The 14,207-nt window shown below is 39.8% G+C and overlaps 1 protein-coding gene across 1 annotated transcript in view; it reads right to left on the bottom strand.

Moving 5' to 3' along the window:
* The window catches only part of TBC1D30 (TBC1 domain family member 30), a 133,168-nt gene that overhangs the window by 21,381 nt on the left and 97,580 nt on the right, over positions 1 to 14,207 (bottom strand). Inside the window, 3 exon segments of the mRNA XM_043967463.1 lie at positions 3,803 to 3,942; positions 4,339 to 4,451; positions 13,377 to 13,482. Coding sequence (XP_043823398.1) covers positions 3,803 to 3,942; positions 4,339 to 4,451; positions 13,377 to 13,482 — 359 coding nt within the window.

Raw genomic sequence — 14,207 nt, 5'->3', positions numbered from 1 at the left:
CTGAAACGTGGCACTCTGTCTCCCATCTCCCACCTCCACAGGTTTGCACAGGCTGTCTGCCATCCCTGGCATCTCTATCTCTAAGAATCCCTAGGTTTGGCTCTCTGTCACTCATTTCCTTTTCCTTTATCATCCCAAGGTCTGCCTGCTTCTTATCTCATATCCATTATCTATTGCTTCTAGCCAGTGTTTACAATAATAACTAATAATATTAATCAATAATGTTAATAATATTAATTTAATTAATTAATAAAATAAATAATATTTATGAACAATAAGAAGGATTATAATAATCTCTATGTAGCACGTTATGGTTTACAAAGCATTTTATATATGCTATCTCATTTGATCCTCACCACAACCCTGTGAGGTAAGGAGCCATTTTACAGATGAGGAAACTGAGGCAGTGAGAAGTTAAATGATTTGCCCAGCTCCACACAGCAGGATTTGAACTCAGGCTCCGCATTCACACTCCATCCACTACCACCGAGCTGCTTTTATCTTCTTCCTGACCCACTTTGAAAACAAATATCGTCTCAGAAATTGAGCATTTCTCCTCTTATTGTTCTGTCTCTAAAAAAGGAACACAGTCGTTTTTTTTAAGTTTCCCAAGACTTCAAGTCTTAAGAGAGTAAGAAACGTCCTTACTGAGTTTCCTATTACATACACCTCCTCTCTTTTGTTCCACTTGGACCCTAACAGAGGGGCCAAGGTCATAGACAAAGTTCAGCTGTTCCCTGGCACATAGCACTCCTCCTACCTCAATGCCTTGGCGCAGGTGATGGTCCCCTTAATCCGGAATACAGTCTCTCCTCCCTTTACCTTACTTAGGAGAATCCCTCACTTCCTTCAAAGCATAGATCACCTGTGACTTTTACTGATCCCATTATTAATAGCTCTTTCTGTCTCTTAAAGTTGCAATGAATTACCATTTGCATATCCTTTTTATTTATGTATTTTCATTTAAGTTTTATCCCACTACCACAGTCCTGTAAAATGTAAGCTTCCTGAGCACAGGGCCTGATCCATTTTCACCCCACCCAGACCATGTTATCTAGGTGGAATTCTTTTTTTTTTTTTTTTTTTTGGTGAGGCAGTTGGGGTTAAGTGACTTGCCCAGGGTCACACAGCTAGTAAGTGTCAACTGTCTGAGGCTGGATTTGAACTCAGGTCCTCCTGAATCCAGGGCCAGTACTCTATCCACTGCGCCACCTAGCTGCCCGGATCCATTTTAATCTTTATACCATATATCCCTTGTGCCTTGTATAGTGTCTTGCAGATAGTAGGCAATTAATAAATACTAGTTGATATGTGTCTTGCATATGGTGGGTATTTAATAAATGCTTGAATTTAATTGAATACAGAGGCTAATGATAGATCCTTTGGTGCATAAAGCACTGAAGCAAGATTCACCCACATTCCAGAGGAAAACCAAACTTGGGTTAATCCTGGAATATATCATAGGAAATTGGGAGAGTAAAATATCTGGGGTGAAGAGAAGACAAGGACCTAGAGAGACAGGCACATAGACAAGCACTGAGGACCCACTGTACCAGGACTGGTGGAGTTGCAGCCATTGTGGGAAGGAAGGGAAAGGTGATGAACAGGATTTATACCCCTCCATTCTCCTTTTTTGCACCAAAACCTTGCCTTTACCAGACCTGGTGAGAAAGGTCAGAAGCACATATTATGTGGGATGGGCAACAGAAAGCAGTGAAGGAGAATAGAGAAGAAGAAGAAAGGAAGGAAGGAAAGTCATAAATACTGACAGTGTGGAAGGAAGAGAGGTTCCCATGACCCATGTACAGCTCATCTGCTTAAAGGGTATAGTGGAAGACTGTTCTCAGCTAAGGAATATAGCAAGAAACCTTTAGTAAGAGTCTAAGAGATAAGTTCTCAGTGGCTAGGTGGCACAGTAGATAGAGCACTGGGCTTAAAATCAGGAAAATTCAGGGCAGCTAGGTGGCGCAGTGGATAGAACACCGGCCCTGGGGTCAGGAGGACCTGAGTTCAAATCCGACCTCAGACACTTAACACTTACCAGCTATGTGACCTTAGGCAAGTCACTTAATCCCAATTGCCTCACAAAAGAAAAGAAATCAGGAAGACTCATCCTCATGAATCTGGCCTCAGACACTTCCTAGCTGTGTGACCCTGGGTAAGTCACTTCACCCTGTTTGCCTCAGTTTCTTTATCTGTAAAATGAGCTGGAGAAGAAAATGGCCAACCACTCCAGTATCTTTGTTAAGAAAACCCCAAATGGGGTCATGAAGAGTCAGAAATTATTGAACAACAAATGGATAAATTGGAGATTAGCTGTGCAAAAGGAAGAAAAAAAATTAAGCTTCTTGACATCAGGATGAGTGGATTCTTATAAGCCTTGAACTCCCAGTGACTGAAAGGGTTTAAATAAGGGCTAGATAGTCCGCCATCAGAGATGTTGTAGAAAAACATCTTTTCCACTGAGAAAAGGCTCGACTAGGTAAGTTCTAACCTCCCTTACAACTTCAAGATTCTGTGAAACTATGAAATAATTTTTTTTTTTTGCAGGGCAATGGGGGTTAAGTGACTTGCCCAGGTTCACACAGCTAGTAAGTGTCAAGTGTCTGAGGCCAGATTTGAACTCAGGTACTCCTGAATCCAGGGCCAGTGCTTTATCCACTGTGCCACCCAGTTGCCCCCAATAAATACTCTCTTGCATTCCTATTATTCTTAGTACAGATACTAAAACGTTACATGATTAAAGGCAAAATATTGCAGCACTTGCCAGTCATCCGTTTCATAAATCTGTGCCCTTGTGGTAAGTAGAATATTTAATATTGACATTATAATGTGGCAAATATAACAATGTAGTCAATTGAATATAAAACTACTGAGCTTGGGGCAGCTAGGTAGTGCAGTGGATAGAGCACTGGCCCTGGAGTCAGGAGGACCTGAGTTCAAATGTGGCCTCAGACACTTGACACTTACTAAGTGACCTTGGGCAAGTCACTTAACCCCAATTGCCTCACTTAAAAAAATACTATACTAAAACTACTGAACTTCATTTTGATTATAAATTTCTATGTACTCTTTGGAAACTAACAAACTAAATAACAAACAAACAGAAAGCTAATTATATATACCTATTTACATCTTGGCTCAGAATGAGCTCCATTGACACCTATATTCCCCTCCTGCCCACCCCAACCCCACTTCTCCCCACTTTCCTGGTCACTCAGGTCCCAACCTTCTAACTTTTAACCCTCCTGTTTACTACCCTTTACCACATACTCCCTAAAAATAAGGAAATTCAATAACCTATCAAATTTTAAGACTTTTTTACATTACATTAAAATAGACTTACCTCACAAACAGTATCTTCTTTGTAGAGATTAACTCCCACATCATTGAAGACCCATGAAAACATTTTAGGAAGCTTTTTGAGGTAGCAACTAGACTACCAAAATGGACCAACTATAGGAAACAATTATAGCTTCAGTGTTCTGGTAAATGTTTAACAACCAGGTCTCCAAAAAAAAAAAAAAGTTGTACACAGAAGACAGTTTTAAGGTCAATCTGCATTATCAGCATTTTCTCTATCATTTCCTTAAGTGTAGACAATCAACAAGACAATAGTCAAGCCCTGAACTGTATCATGTACCTATTTCCAAAGTGTCAATGCTCACACTGAAAATGTAACAAATGGCTCTCAGGAGCCATGTTCAGCTATCTGCAATACAAGCCCTGAAGAGCAGGCTCATTTGATTGACTCAGAACATCGTAATATAAAACAGATGAGGATGAGATTCTGACTGTCTACCTTTAACTTGCTTTTGATACTTCTGTAGTTCCGGGGCCAGGAATCCACTGAAGGGCCCAAGACACCCAACTGCATTGACGATCGCATCCTCGTCGTCTAGGTCATTCTCTTCATCACTGTCTCGGTTCCTGCCAAGCCGCCTGGGAGAAATTGATTTTTTTTAAAGAACAGGTTCTGAGCTGGTTGCCAATTTCCCCCTACAAATTATGCTTGCAAATGTGTCCAACTGCTTGGGAAACTACATCAAATCATCACAATTTGCTCTGAGATCCTCTCTTGAATCTACATGGGAAGTCTACAGGAAGGGGCGGCTTCTGATTCTCCATGTGGTGTTATCGCTATAATATTGTCATTAATGAAGGTGTCATTTGTAATGTTCGATTTGGTTCAACAAAGATCTATTAAGTGTCTACAATACACAAGGCACCGTGTTAGTCACTCTCGATACAAAGATAAAAATCACAACAATCCCCCACTTCAAGGAGCGCACGTTGTATAAGTCAAAGCATGTTCCGTCCTTAAGAAAACACACTTACCCAGAAACCGAAGTGGGTTTGACTGCGGCTGGGAATGGAGTAATGTTGTAGGTGTATTTCTCTCTTAGCTCTGCCAACTGAGGAAAAGGGAACTGGGCCATGGAATAAACAGTCTGAAAGAGAGAAGTGCTAGTTTGGCAATGCTATCTTTAAATGGTTCTTCATTGGTCCTAGAGAGTTGTTGAATCTCTGTGGAAGCTTTACAAGAAGACGCACTTCCAGGGCAGCTAGGTGGTGCAATGGATAGAGCACCGGCCCTGGAGTCAGGAGGACCTGAGTTCAAATGTGGCCTCAGAAACGTGACACATACTAGCTGTGTGACCCTGGGCAAGTCACTTAACCCCAGTTGCCTCACAAAAAAAAGAAGACACACTTCCCCTCATCGTGAAGGATGGGGGGAAGAGAGGGAATTATATATTTTCATAAATAAGCAGTCATTTTCATAGGTCATTTTCATAGATATAGAGCTAGGAGCTCTGGACTCAACTAGGACTCAAACTCAGATCTCCTGGACCCCAGTGTTCTTTCCACTACACTAAGTTGATCAAAAACAAGGGTTCACAAAGCCATCAACAGTGCCCAGGCATCCCCACCACCCAGAAGGCAAAACTGTGCTTCTGTAACATTCCCTGCTTTTCTCTAATTTGGGCAAGAGGGATGGGAGGGGGACAACTAAAAATAGACATCTAAGATCAGGGTTTTTTGTAAACATTAATTCTGGTGGATGATCTTGTGATTGAGTAAATGCAGGGTTGGGTGTTTTTTTCCCAAACATGTCACCTTTTCTCAAGGCTGTGAATGAGTCTTGAGGGAAGTTGTTAATTGTTCATCGCAAAGGAGAAAAAAGTGTGAGAAACAAAAAAAAAAAGGTGGAAACCATGAGCTGTTAGTGAAATGTCTAAATATATATTTAAAGAAGCCACTTGTGTTTTTCTTCCCTGCCAGAGAGAGTACTGAATTCTCCATCACTGAAAGGATTAAAGCAGGAGCTAGATGAGATTGAAAAACTGAAAAATGTAGACATCGAGAAGTATGGCCGGGGCAGCTAGGTGGTGCAGTAGATAGAGCACTGGCCCTGGAGTCAGGAGGACCTGAGTTCAAATCTGACCTCAGACAGTTGACACTTATTAGCTGTGTGACCCTGGGCAAGTCATTTAACCCCCATTGCCTCACACACACACACACACACACACACACACACACACACACACACACAAAAGTATGGTCAATGATGTACTTCTTCCATTCAAATCTATGTATCTATTTCAATAATGATGACCATTAAAACCAAGTATGAAAATAAGGCAAATTCAGAACCAGACCTTCAAAAGTCCCTGTATTAGCACAAAGTATCAAACCAATATTTTCAAAATTAATGAAGCATATTCAATCACATTGCTTTTACTAAAAAGTATTAATAATAATAATAATTTTATTGGTAGCAAAAAGGTTTTTATATTGTTAATAAATCAAATTAAACTGTCTCATCTTCATTTCACTTTCTAAAATGTATTTTTGTGTATCTTTTATAATGTACATTAATATATTAGTAGTGAATACATATATATTACACATATATATCAAAAGAAGTAGATGATCCAATAAATTTTATTTATATTGATGAGTGACCAAAAAAGTTTAGAGATGGGACAGCTAGGTGGTACAGTGGATAGAGCACCAGCCCTGGATTCAGGAGGACCTGAGTTCAAATCTGGCCTCAGACACTTGACACTTACTAGCTGTGTGACCCTGGGTAAGTCACTTAACCCTCATTGCCCCACCAAAAAAAACCACACACGAACAAAGTTTAAAGACCATTGCTCTAACCGATCTCAACTATTAATCATATTTCATTTTTTTCCTTTTCTGAGCCCATTATTAACCAATATCGGTCAATCTGTGATAATGCTTCTTCCTTCAGCTTCTCCAAAAATTAATTTAGCAAAAGCAATTCAACCATATTGATCCCATAGCTAATCTTTGAAGCATCTACCAAACAACAGTCAAATGTGTCTGGGGCTTCAGAAAATCTGTCTAGGCAGTACTAGAATTAAAGAGACCATTTATAAATGAGAGAGAGCACAGCATGGTGGAGAGTACTGAGTCCAGAGACAAGAAAGCCCAGGCTCGCATCCCACCTCTGACACTTCTTCTGTGACCAAAGATGAGAAGTTCCAGTCTCTCGGAGCTTTCATTTCTTTATACATAAAATGGAGATAATAATGCTTAGAACGCCAATTTCATAGGGTTGTTATCTCACAAATGAAATGATGTATATAAGGTACTTTGCACAAAGTACCAGACAAATATCATATTATTATGTACTCCCTCCCTTCCTTTACAAAATCTCAGAATTTTACAGCTGTAATGGATCTCAATGGTCTCTAAATCTGTAGTCCACCAACCTCCTAAGGGGTCTGTGGATAGATTTCAGAAAGTTTGTGAACTTGGATGGGGGGGAAATTACATCTTTATTTCAATATAATTGGTTTCTTCTATAATCCTATGTATAAAAAATGTCAATAATAATAAATAAAAATTCAATAGTAATATATTTAATAATAATAACAAATACATAACCTTGTATTTTAATGCATTTAAAAACATTATCCCAAGAAAAAAATCTATAGCTTCCTCATACTGGCAAAGGAGTCCATGGCCACCTCTGCCACACAATATCTTAAGAAGTTGTCTTTGCATAAAGATCTCCAAAGAGAAGGAACGCACTGCCTCCCAAAGTAGAACATTTCAGCTTTGTACAGCTCTAACTATTATGAAGTTTTTCCTTATAGAAAATTTAAACCTGCCTCTTTGCAGCTTTCATCAACTGCCCCTACTTCTGCCCTTCGAGGGCAAACAGAACAGACTAGAAAACCGTGGGGGAAAGCCTCCACATGGTAGCCTTGAATTGTCTTTTTAAGACAATTATCATGTTCCCTCTTTGTGCAAATAGACTCTCATGGAGCATGAACTCAAGATCCTTTCTCATTTTGGTTGCTCTCCCTGACTTAATGTGTCAAAGTCAGTGACCTAATTAGATGTCAAAAAGAATCCCAAGTTTAAAAGAGAGGGTTATAATAATACTACCTTAACTTGGATAGTATTTTATTATTTAAAATTAATTTCTGCATGCATGATGTCATTTGATTTTTTTTTGGTGAGGCAATTGGGGTTAAGTGACTTGCCCAGGGTCACACAGCTAGTTAGTGTTAAGTGTTTGAGGCCGGATTTGAACTCAGGTCCTCCTGAATCCAGGCCCGGTGTTCTATCCACTGCGCCACCTAGCTGCCCCCCCTTTAATTTTTACAATGGCCTTATGATGTCACTGGATACATCCATCCCTGGAGAGTAGGATAAGACAATATTTCAGCCAATCCTTGTCGATAAAGTGGGGGGGGGGACTAGAAGCTATAGGGCAGATGGCTAGAATTAGAATATTGGGAAGCTGATATAAAGAGTACAAGAGGGGCAGCTAGGTGGCGCAATGGATAGAGCACTTCAAAAGCGTCCTCAGACACTTGACACTTACTAGCTGTGTGACCCTGGGCAAGTCCCTTAACCCTCACTGCCCCCCCCCCCAAAAAAAAAAAGAAAAAGAAAAGAGTACAAGAGATGTGGTTGTCAGGTACTTGTGTTGCTCTATAATGTAATGCTCCAGTTCTAGCCAGAAAATAAAATATGGCCATGATGCTGTATCTACCAACTCCCTCAGCACATGACCTAACCTTTCTAAACCCAGAGAATACAGATGCTCTCCAGATAATGTTCCTGATTCCCATGCAGGACAACTTGAACAAAGATATCTGACGGACTAGAAAAGAGCTAGCTCTAGTAGCTTTCCTTGTTAATTAGTGCAGACTTTCTGGCTTCCCTATCATATCCCTTAAATTTTCATGTCAGTATAAGAGTGGGATTGATTGATTTATCACTCTACCCCACTTAAATGATAAGCTGGCCAATCAATAAATATCACTCATGAGCCTTAGACTAAGTATGAAAAGTCTTTGCAAGCCATTTAATGAAAGGAAATTATACCAGACAGGAAGTCTATTCCAAATGACTAAGAAATTGCATCAGACTGTCTGTGTAAAAGCACGGAATTGGGGAGCTTCAGGAAGTAGCAAACCAGGAGAGAGAGCAATCCAGATTTTCAAATGATAAACTTGGGGAGAAGCATGCCAGTGGGGCTCAATCCAACGACTTCTCAGGGGTCCCTTGAGGACCTGAGACTCAAATCCTCACATAGGAAATGATAAGGTTACTCAGAACCTATGTGGGCTACATAAGAAAATAAAGTATATGACTGAAATGCATCCAACAATAATAACTCCTAGAATGTTGATACTGCTTTGTATTTTTCAAAGCAATTCAAATACATTAGCTCATTTTCTCTTCAGAACTATTATCTCCAAGAAAATGAGACACAGAGCACTTTTAAATGGCTAGTCCATGGACATATCCAGAAGTCAGAACTCCTGCTTCCTAACCCAGTATTTTTCCATTATGCCACGAGTCTTTTCCAATATGTTGTCTCCTCAGTAATTTATTCCATATCTATTGCCTTTGTGGGTTGTGTCAGATTATTGACTCTGAACGCTCTCATTTCTTTCATGTTTGTCTAGGGTTGGACAGTATCTGTATTGTGTTTAAATATTCTTTGGTACAACCCAACAGCCACAAGGCAGATAGCTTTTGGGGGGAAAAAAGAATAAAAATCTACTAATACTTCTCAATATAGAAAACATTCTCATTCCCAAAGGTGGTGAGTTCCTTTATATCTTAATAATAAAATAGTGATCAAATCCCAGTATTCTAATGACTGTATATGTTGATTGCTTCCTGTGGAGTGCAACTAGACAGTAAATGTAATGTATTCTAGATTTTCCCCATTATCTCAGAGCCAAAGTATCATTAAATCTTGGATTGAGATAATATCTCAGAGGCTGCCTGGGCCACCTTCACTCCCAATGCAGAGATTGCTGCTATGGATTCACTGATAGATGCCTGGCTTGCCTCTACTTTGTAAAGCATCCTGTTCTCTTTTTAGACAACTCTCATTTTTTTTTAATTTTTTGGCAGGGCAATGAGGGTTAAGTGACTTGCCCAGGGTCACACAGCTAGGAAGTGTCTGAGGTCAGATTTGAACTCAGGTCCTCCTGAATCCAGGGACAGTGCTTTATCCACTGTGCCACCTAGCTGCCCCCGACAACTCTCATTTTTTAGGAAATTGATTTTAACTGACCCGAAACCTGTCTCCTAGAAGCTTCTCTGTGTTCTTCGAAATTCTGCTCTCTGGGCCAAAGACAAGTGCACTCCTACTTTCTCATATTCTAGCCCTTCAAATATCTGAAGCTGTGATCTGTGTTCCTAGAAATTATCTCTCTTCCAGACCAAGTATTCCTTATCGAAGTTTTGAGGCCCCCTCACTATGCTAGGAGCCTTCTTTTGGTTGCTCTTTAGTATGTTAATGTCTCTCTAAAATGTGTCACCAAAAATTGCATATAATATTCTTGGTATGGTGCAAAGATCACTCAGTATAAGGTGACAATTCTCTCCCTTAATTAGGACTAGACCATTTGTATAGGAAACTCCCAGGAAACAAACTCCTTCTACCAACACAGATCAGCAACCGTTCTGCAACTTAGAGTATTAAATAATTGTTTGGATCACTGGAAAGTTAAGCAACTTGCCCAGGTTCATCTGGCCAGCATATATCAAAGGCAAGATTTGAACCCGTCTCCCTAACTCTAAAGCTGGCTTTCTAGCAACTGTACTGGGAAACTCTTAAACTCTGTCTGTCTCAGTTTCCTCATCTGTCAAATGGGGATAAAAATAGTAGCACCTATCTCCCAGGGTTGTTGTGAGGATCAAATGAGATAATAATTGTAAAGCACTTGGCACAGTGTCTAGCATATAGTAGGCACTATATAAATGATAGCTATCAGCAGCAGTAGCAGCAGCAGTACCACCACTACCACCATCATCCCACACTCATTCATATACACAAATGATCAGTAGCACAAGTATATTTCACCAAATGCACTTAACTGGTTCCATAAGAATACATTATTATCAGGGGCAGCTAGGTGGTGCAGTGGATAGAGCACCGGCCCTGGGGTCAGGAGGACCTCAGTTCAAATCCGGCCTCAGCCGCTTGACACTTACTAGCTGTGTGACCCTGGGCAAGTCACTTAACCCCAAGTGCCTCACCCCCCCAAAAATGCATTATTATCTCCCAAAGATATTTCAAACTCAACATGTCCAAATCACTATTCATTATTTCCAAATCCCCCCCAGAGCCGCCTCTCCTCCAAGCTTCCCTGTTATCACCAAAGGCACCACCATCCTTGTGATCTTCCAAGTTTGCAGTGTTATCCTGGACTCCTTCCTCTCCCCTATCCAACATACCCAAGCAGCTGTCCAACTGTGTCTATTCTACCACCACCACATCCTTTCCATCTGACCTTTCTCACTACTCCCAAAGCCACCACTTTAATACAGATTCTCATCCCCTCTCACCTGGACTATTGCAATCACTCCTTAGTTGGTCTCTCTTCTTTAAGTTTCTCCTGCCCTAATCTTTCCTCCACACAATCACCAAAGTGGTCTGATCACGTTACCCTTCCCCAAACCTTTTAAATAAACTCCAGAGACCACAACCAGGTCTGTATTCCAAAGAGATTTTTTTTTAAAGAAGGAAAAGAGGGCAGCTAGATGGCACAGTGGATAGAGTACCAGCCCTGGAGTCAGGAGGACCTGAGTTCAAATCCAGTCTCAGACACTTAATACTTACTAGCTGTGTGACCCTGGGCAAGTCACTTAACCCCAACTGCCTCACTAAAAAAAAAAAAAAAAAAAAAAAAAAAAAAAAAAAAAGAAGAAGGAAAAGGACCTATATATACAAAAATATTTATAGAAGCTCTTTTAGGGGTGGCAAAGAATTGGAAATTGATGGGATATCCATCAATTGGGGAATGGCTGAACAAGTTGTTATATATGATTGTGATGGAAAACTTGATACAAAGTGAAATGAGCAGAACCAGGTGAACATATACAGTAATAGCAATACTATATGATGATGAACTATGAATAACTTCACTATTCTCAGCAATACAATGATCTAAGACAATTTTAAATGACATAATGAAAAATGCTATCCGCCTCCAGAGAAAGAACTGATGGGATCTGAATGAAGATGGAAGCATACTTAAAAATTTTTTTTCTTGGGGTTTTTTGTCTGTGTTTTCTTTCACGACATGACTAACATGGAAATATGTTTTTCACTACTGCATTGCTTTCTCAATAAGGAGGAACTCAATGAGGAGGAACTAAAAAATTTTTAAAAAACAAATGTTAAAACTGATTTAACATATGATTGGGGAAAAACAAAATATTAAATATAAAAATAAATAAACAAATGGATAAGTAACTAAATAAATAAACTCCAGTGGCTTACTGCTTGTCTCTAACAGAAAATATAAACTCTTTTGTTTGGCACCTACTTGGCCCCAACCTACCTTCCCTTACTCTCTAGTCCAACTGAACTGGCTGTTCCTTACACACATTGCAACTATGGTAACCTTTCCATCACATTTTCAGGTGTCATCATGGACATATTACTAAATTTGATCCAGACACATAGTGGTAAGAAGTGTTATAGATTGTATAACTGCCTCAACTCTGTATTATATGGCTATAAATCTTCCAAAAGGAGGGACTGTAATATGATATATAGATATAGATATATAGATATAGATATAGATATATAAAGTTTGAGTATGAGTTCCATTTTTAAGAACTCTCACTGTTTAATTTGATCATTGACAATGCTATGCTAAGAATTAGTGAAAATCTAGCGGTTCAACAGCTAAAGAAGTTAGTCCAGAGACAACCAGAGTCCAGACCAGAGTCCAGTTTTCCTGATGACATCCCACCACTCCAAGAAGACAAGATCTCAAAGACTTTAAATGAACACTTTCGTTTTATTGTTTTTCTTTTTTCCCTTCTCTTATTATATACACCATTTGTAACATGTATTCTCTGCAGAGGCCTTCCCTCTGCAGGCAGTGTCAAAGTGCCGGTTCATAAGGGACCACACCTCTGGACAAAATTTCCCTTTTCTCCTTTTCCTGTATTGTTATCTACATATTGTTTATTAGCATAGGGTGTTATATTCTATTATTTTTTGCTGTTTCATCAAGGAAACACTGTTCCTCGGAGAAACAAAGGGGGGAATGTGTTAAGATAATGGAGTTTGGTAGATGCCCAGGGGTCTGACTTGATTGATTTAGTGGTGTTTGAACTGGGTGTGAATGAGGAACCACTAAGTACCCACTTAAAGGAGTGTTCTCAGGTGGCTATGGACTGCTGCATCAGTAGGAGACCGTTCTCAGCCAATCAACTTGAAGAACCTCCCACTTCTGGGAGGAGGACACGAAGTACTGAAGGTTTACTTCCTCTTGGGTTTGAGACATCAGTTTTGGTGGCAAGACTTCAAGTGGGTGATTAGGAAGGCTAGGATTTCCATGCTATAAGGAATCTGAGCTCAATCTTTCCCTCTCTTTACTATCTTTTAATAAACCCTTAAAGCCTAAACTCTTGCTGAATTTCTCAGTGATTTTAGCCAGTCTCTCCCTGAAAACTGGGGGGACAGATTAGAACAAAAGTATCAAGAAAGGGTCCCCCTTGGAGGTGGTCCATAAACTAAGTGTTGCTCAAGTTAAGAACTCTAAAAGATGGAAATATGGAGGGACTGTGCTCCGGGAACAGAGTCAGCCTGTGCAGGGGCATACAAGCAAGAAACAGAATGCCAACTTGGTGAAATAAGATGGGTTGAGTACATTTTAAACTTTTTCAACCAGCTGTGTATGTTTCAACCACAACAACTTCTACCTAGCCATGAATTTTTATCTTTGAGGATTTATTTCTATTTAGGATGCTACTTAAAAAAAAAAAAAAAAGCTCTCTATGAAACACAAAAGAGAAACACCCAATGAAACACATCTGGCCCCCTTTCTTCCCCTTCACTCCTTACTCACCTGCATGAGTTCATTGCTTTCAATTAGATTGTCCTCCAGCATCTCCTGAGTCAGTCTTGCCATGGTGCTGTAGAATTCATCAGCTGTTTCACAGCATTCTATCTGTCTGTATTTAAAAAAAAAAATTTAAACCCTTTCTGAAGTCCATGTCATACAAGTAAATAAACATTAAAAGGACATACACTTCATGTCATTGTCGTTCATTAAGAGCCAATAAACTACAATAAAGTAAATAAATAAAATGAACAAAAATCCTGGCCTGCAATTCCACTTGTTCCTCTCTGATGCATAACACATTATGAGAACTGACATTTTGATGTAAAGTTTGTGAAATGCTTGGTCCCACTTGAACTTCACAACGATCCTATGAAGTAGGTGCACTTAGAAAAATTATTATTATTCCCCATTTTGCAGATGAGGAAACTGAGGCTCGCTGAGATTGATGGCTAGTAAGTGTCAAAAGGGGGATTCAAATCCATTTCTTTCCCAGCTCCAAATTCAGCACCCCATCTGCAATACCACATTGCTGCCATACACCAAAGGACCTAATGTTGGGCTGAAATACCACCTGAAATTGCTTGCTAAATTTGCCCCCTGTGGACACAATGCTGTTCTCAATCTGAAAATTGCTGTCGTTGATAGATGGTTTTATTGTGGATAGAGCACTGGCCCTGGAGTCAAGAGTACCTGAGTTCAAATCCGGCCTCAGACACTTAACACTTACTAGCTGTGTGACCCTGGGCAAGTCACTTAACCCCAATTGCCTCACTAAAAAAAAAAAAATTTAAAAAGGATAGATGGTTTTATTGAGAATGGAGAAACTAAACCCCA

The sequence above is a fragment of the Dromiciops gliroides genome, chromosome 5, assembly GCF_019393635.1.
Source record: "Dromiciops gliroides isolate mDroGli1 chromosome 5, mDroGli1.pri, whole genome shotgun sequence".
NCBI lineage: Eukaryota > Metazoa > Chordata > Mammalia > Microbiotheria > Microbiotheriidae > Dromiciops > Dromiciops gliroides.
This window is presented reverse-complemented; position numbering and strand designations above follow the sequence as displayed.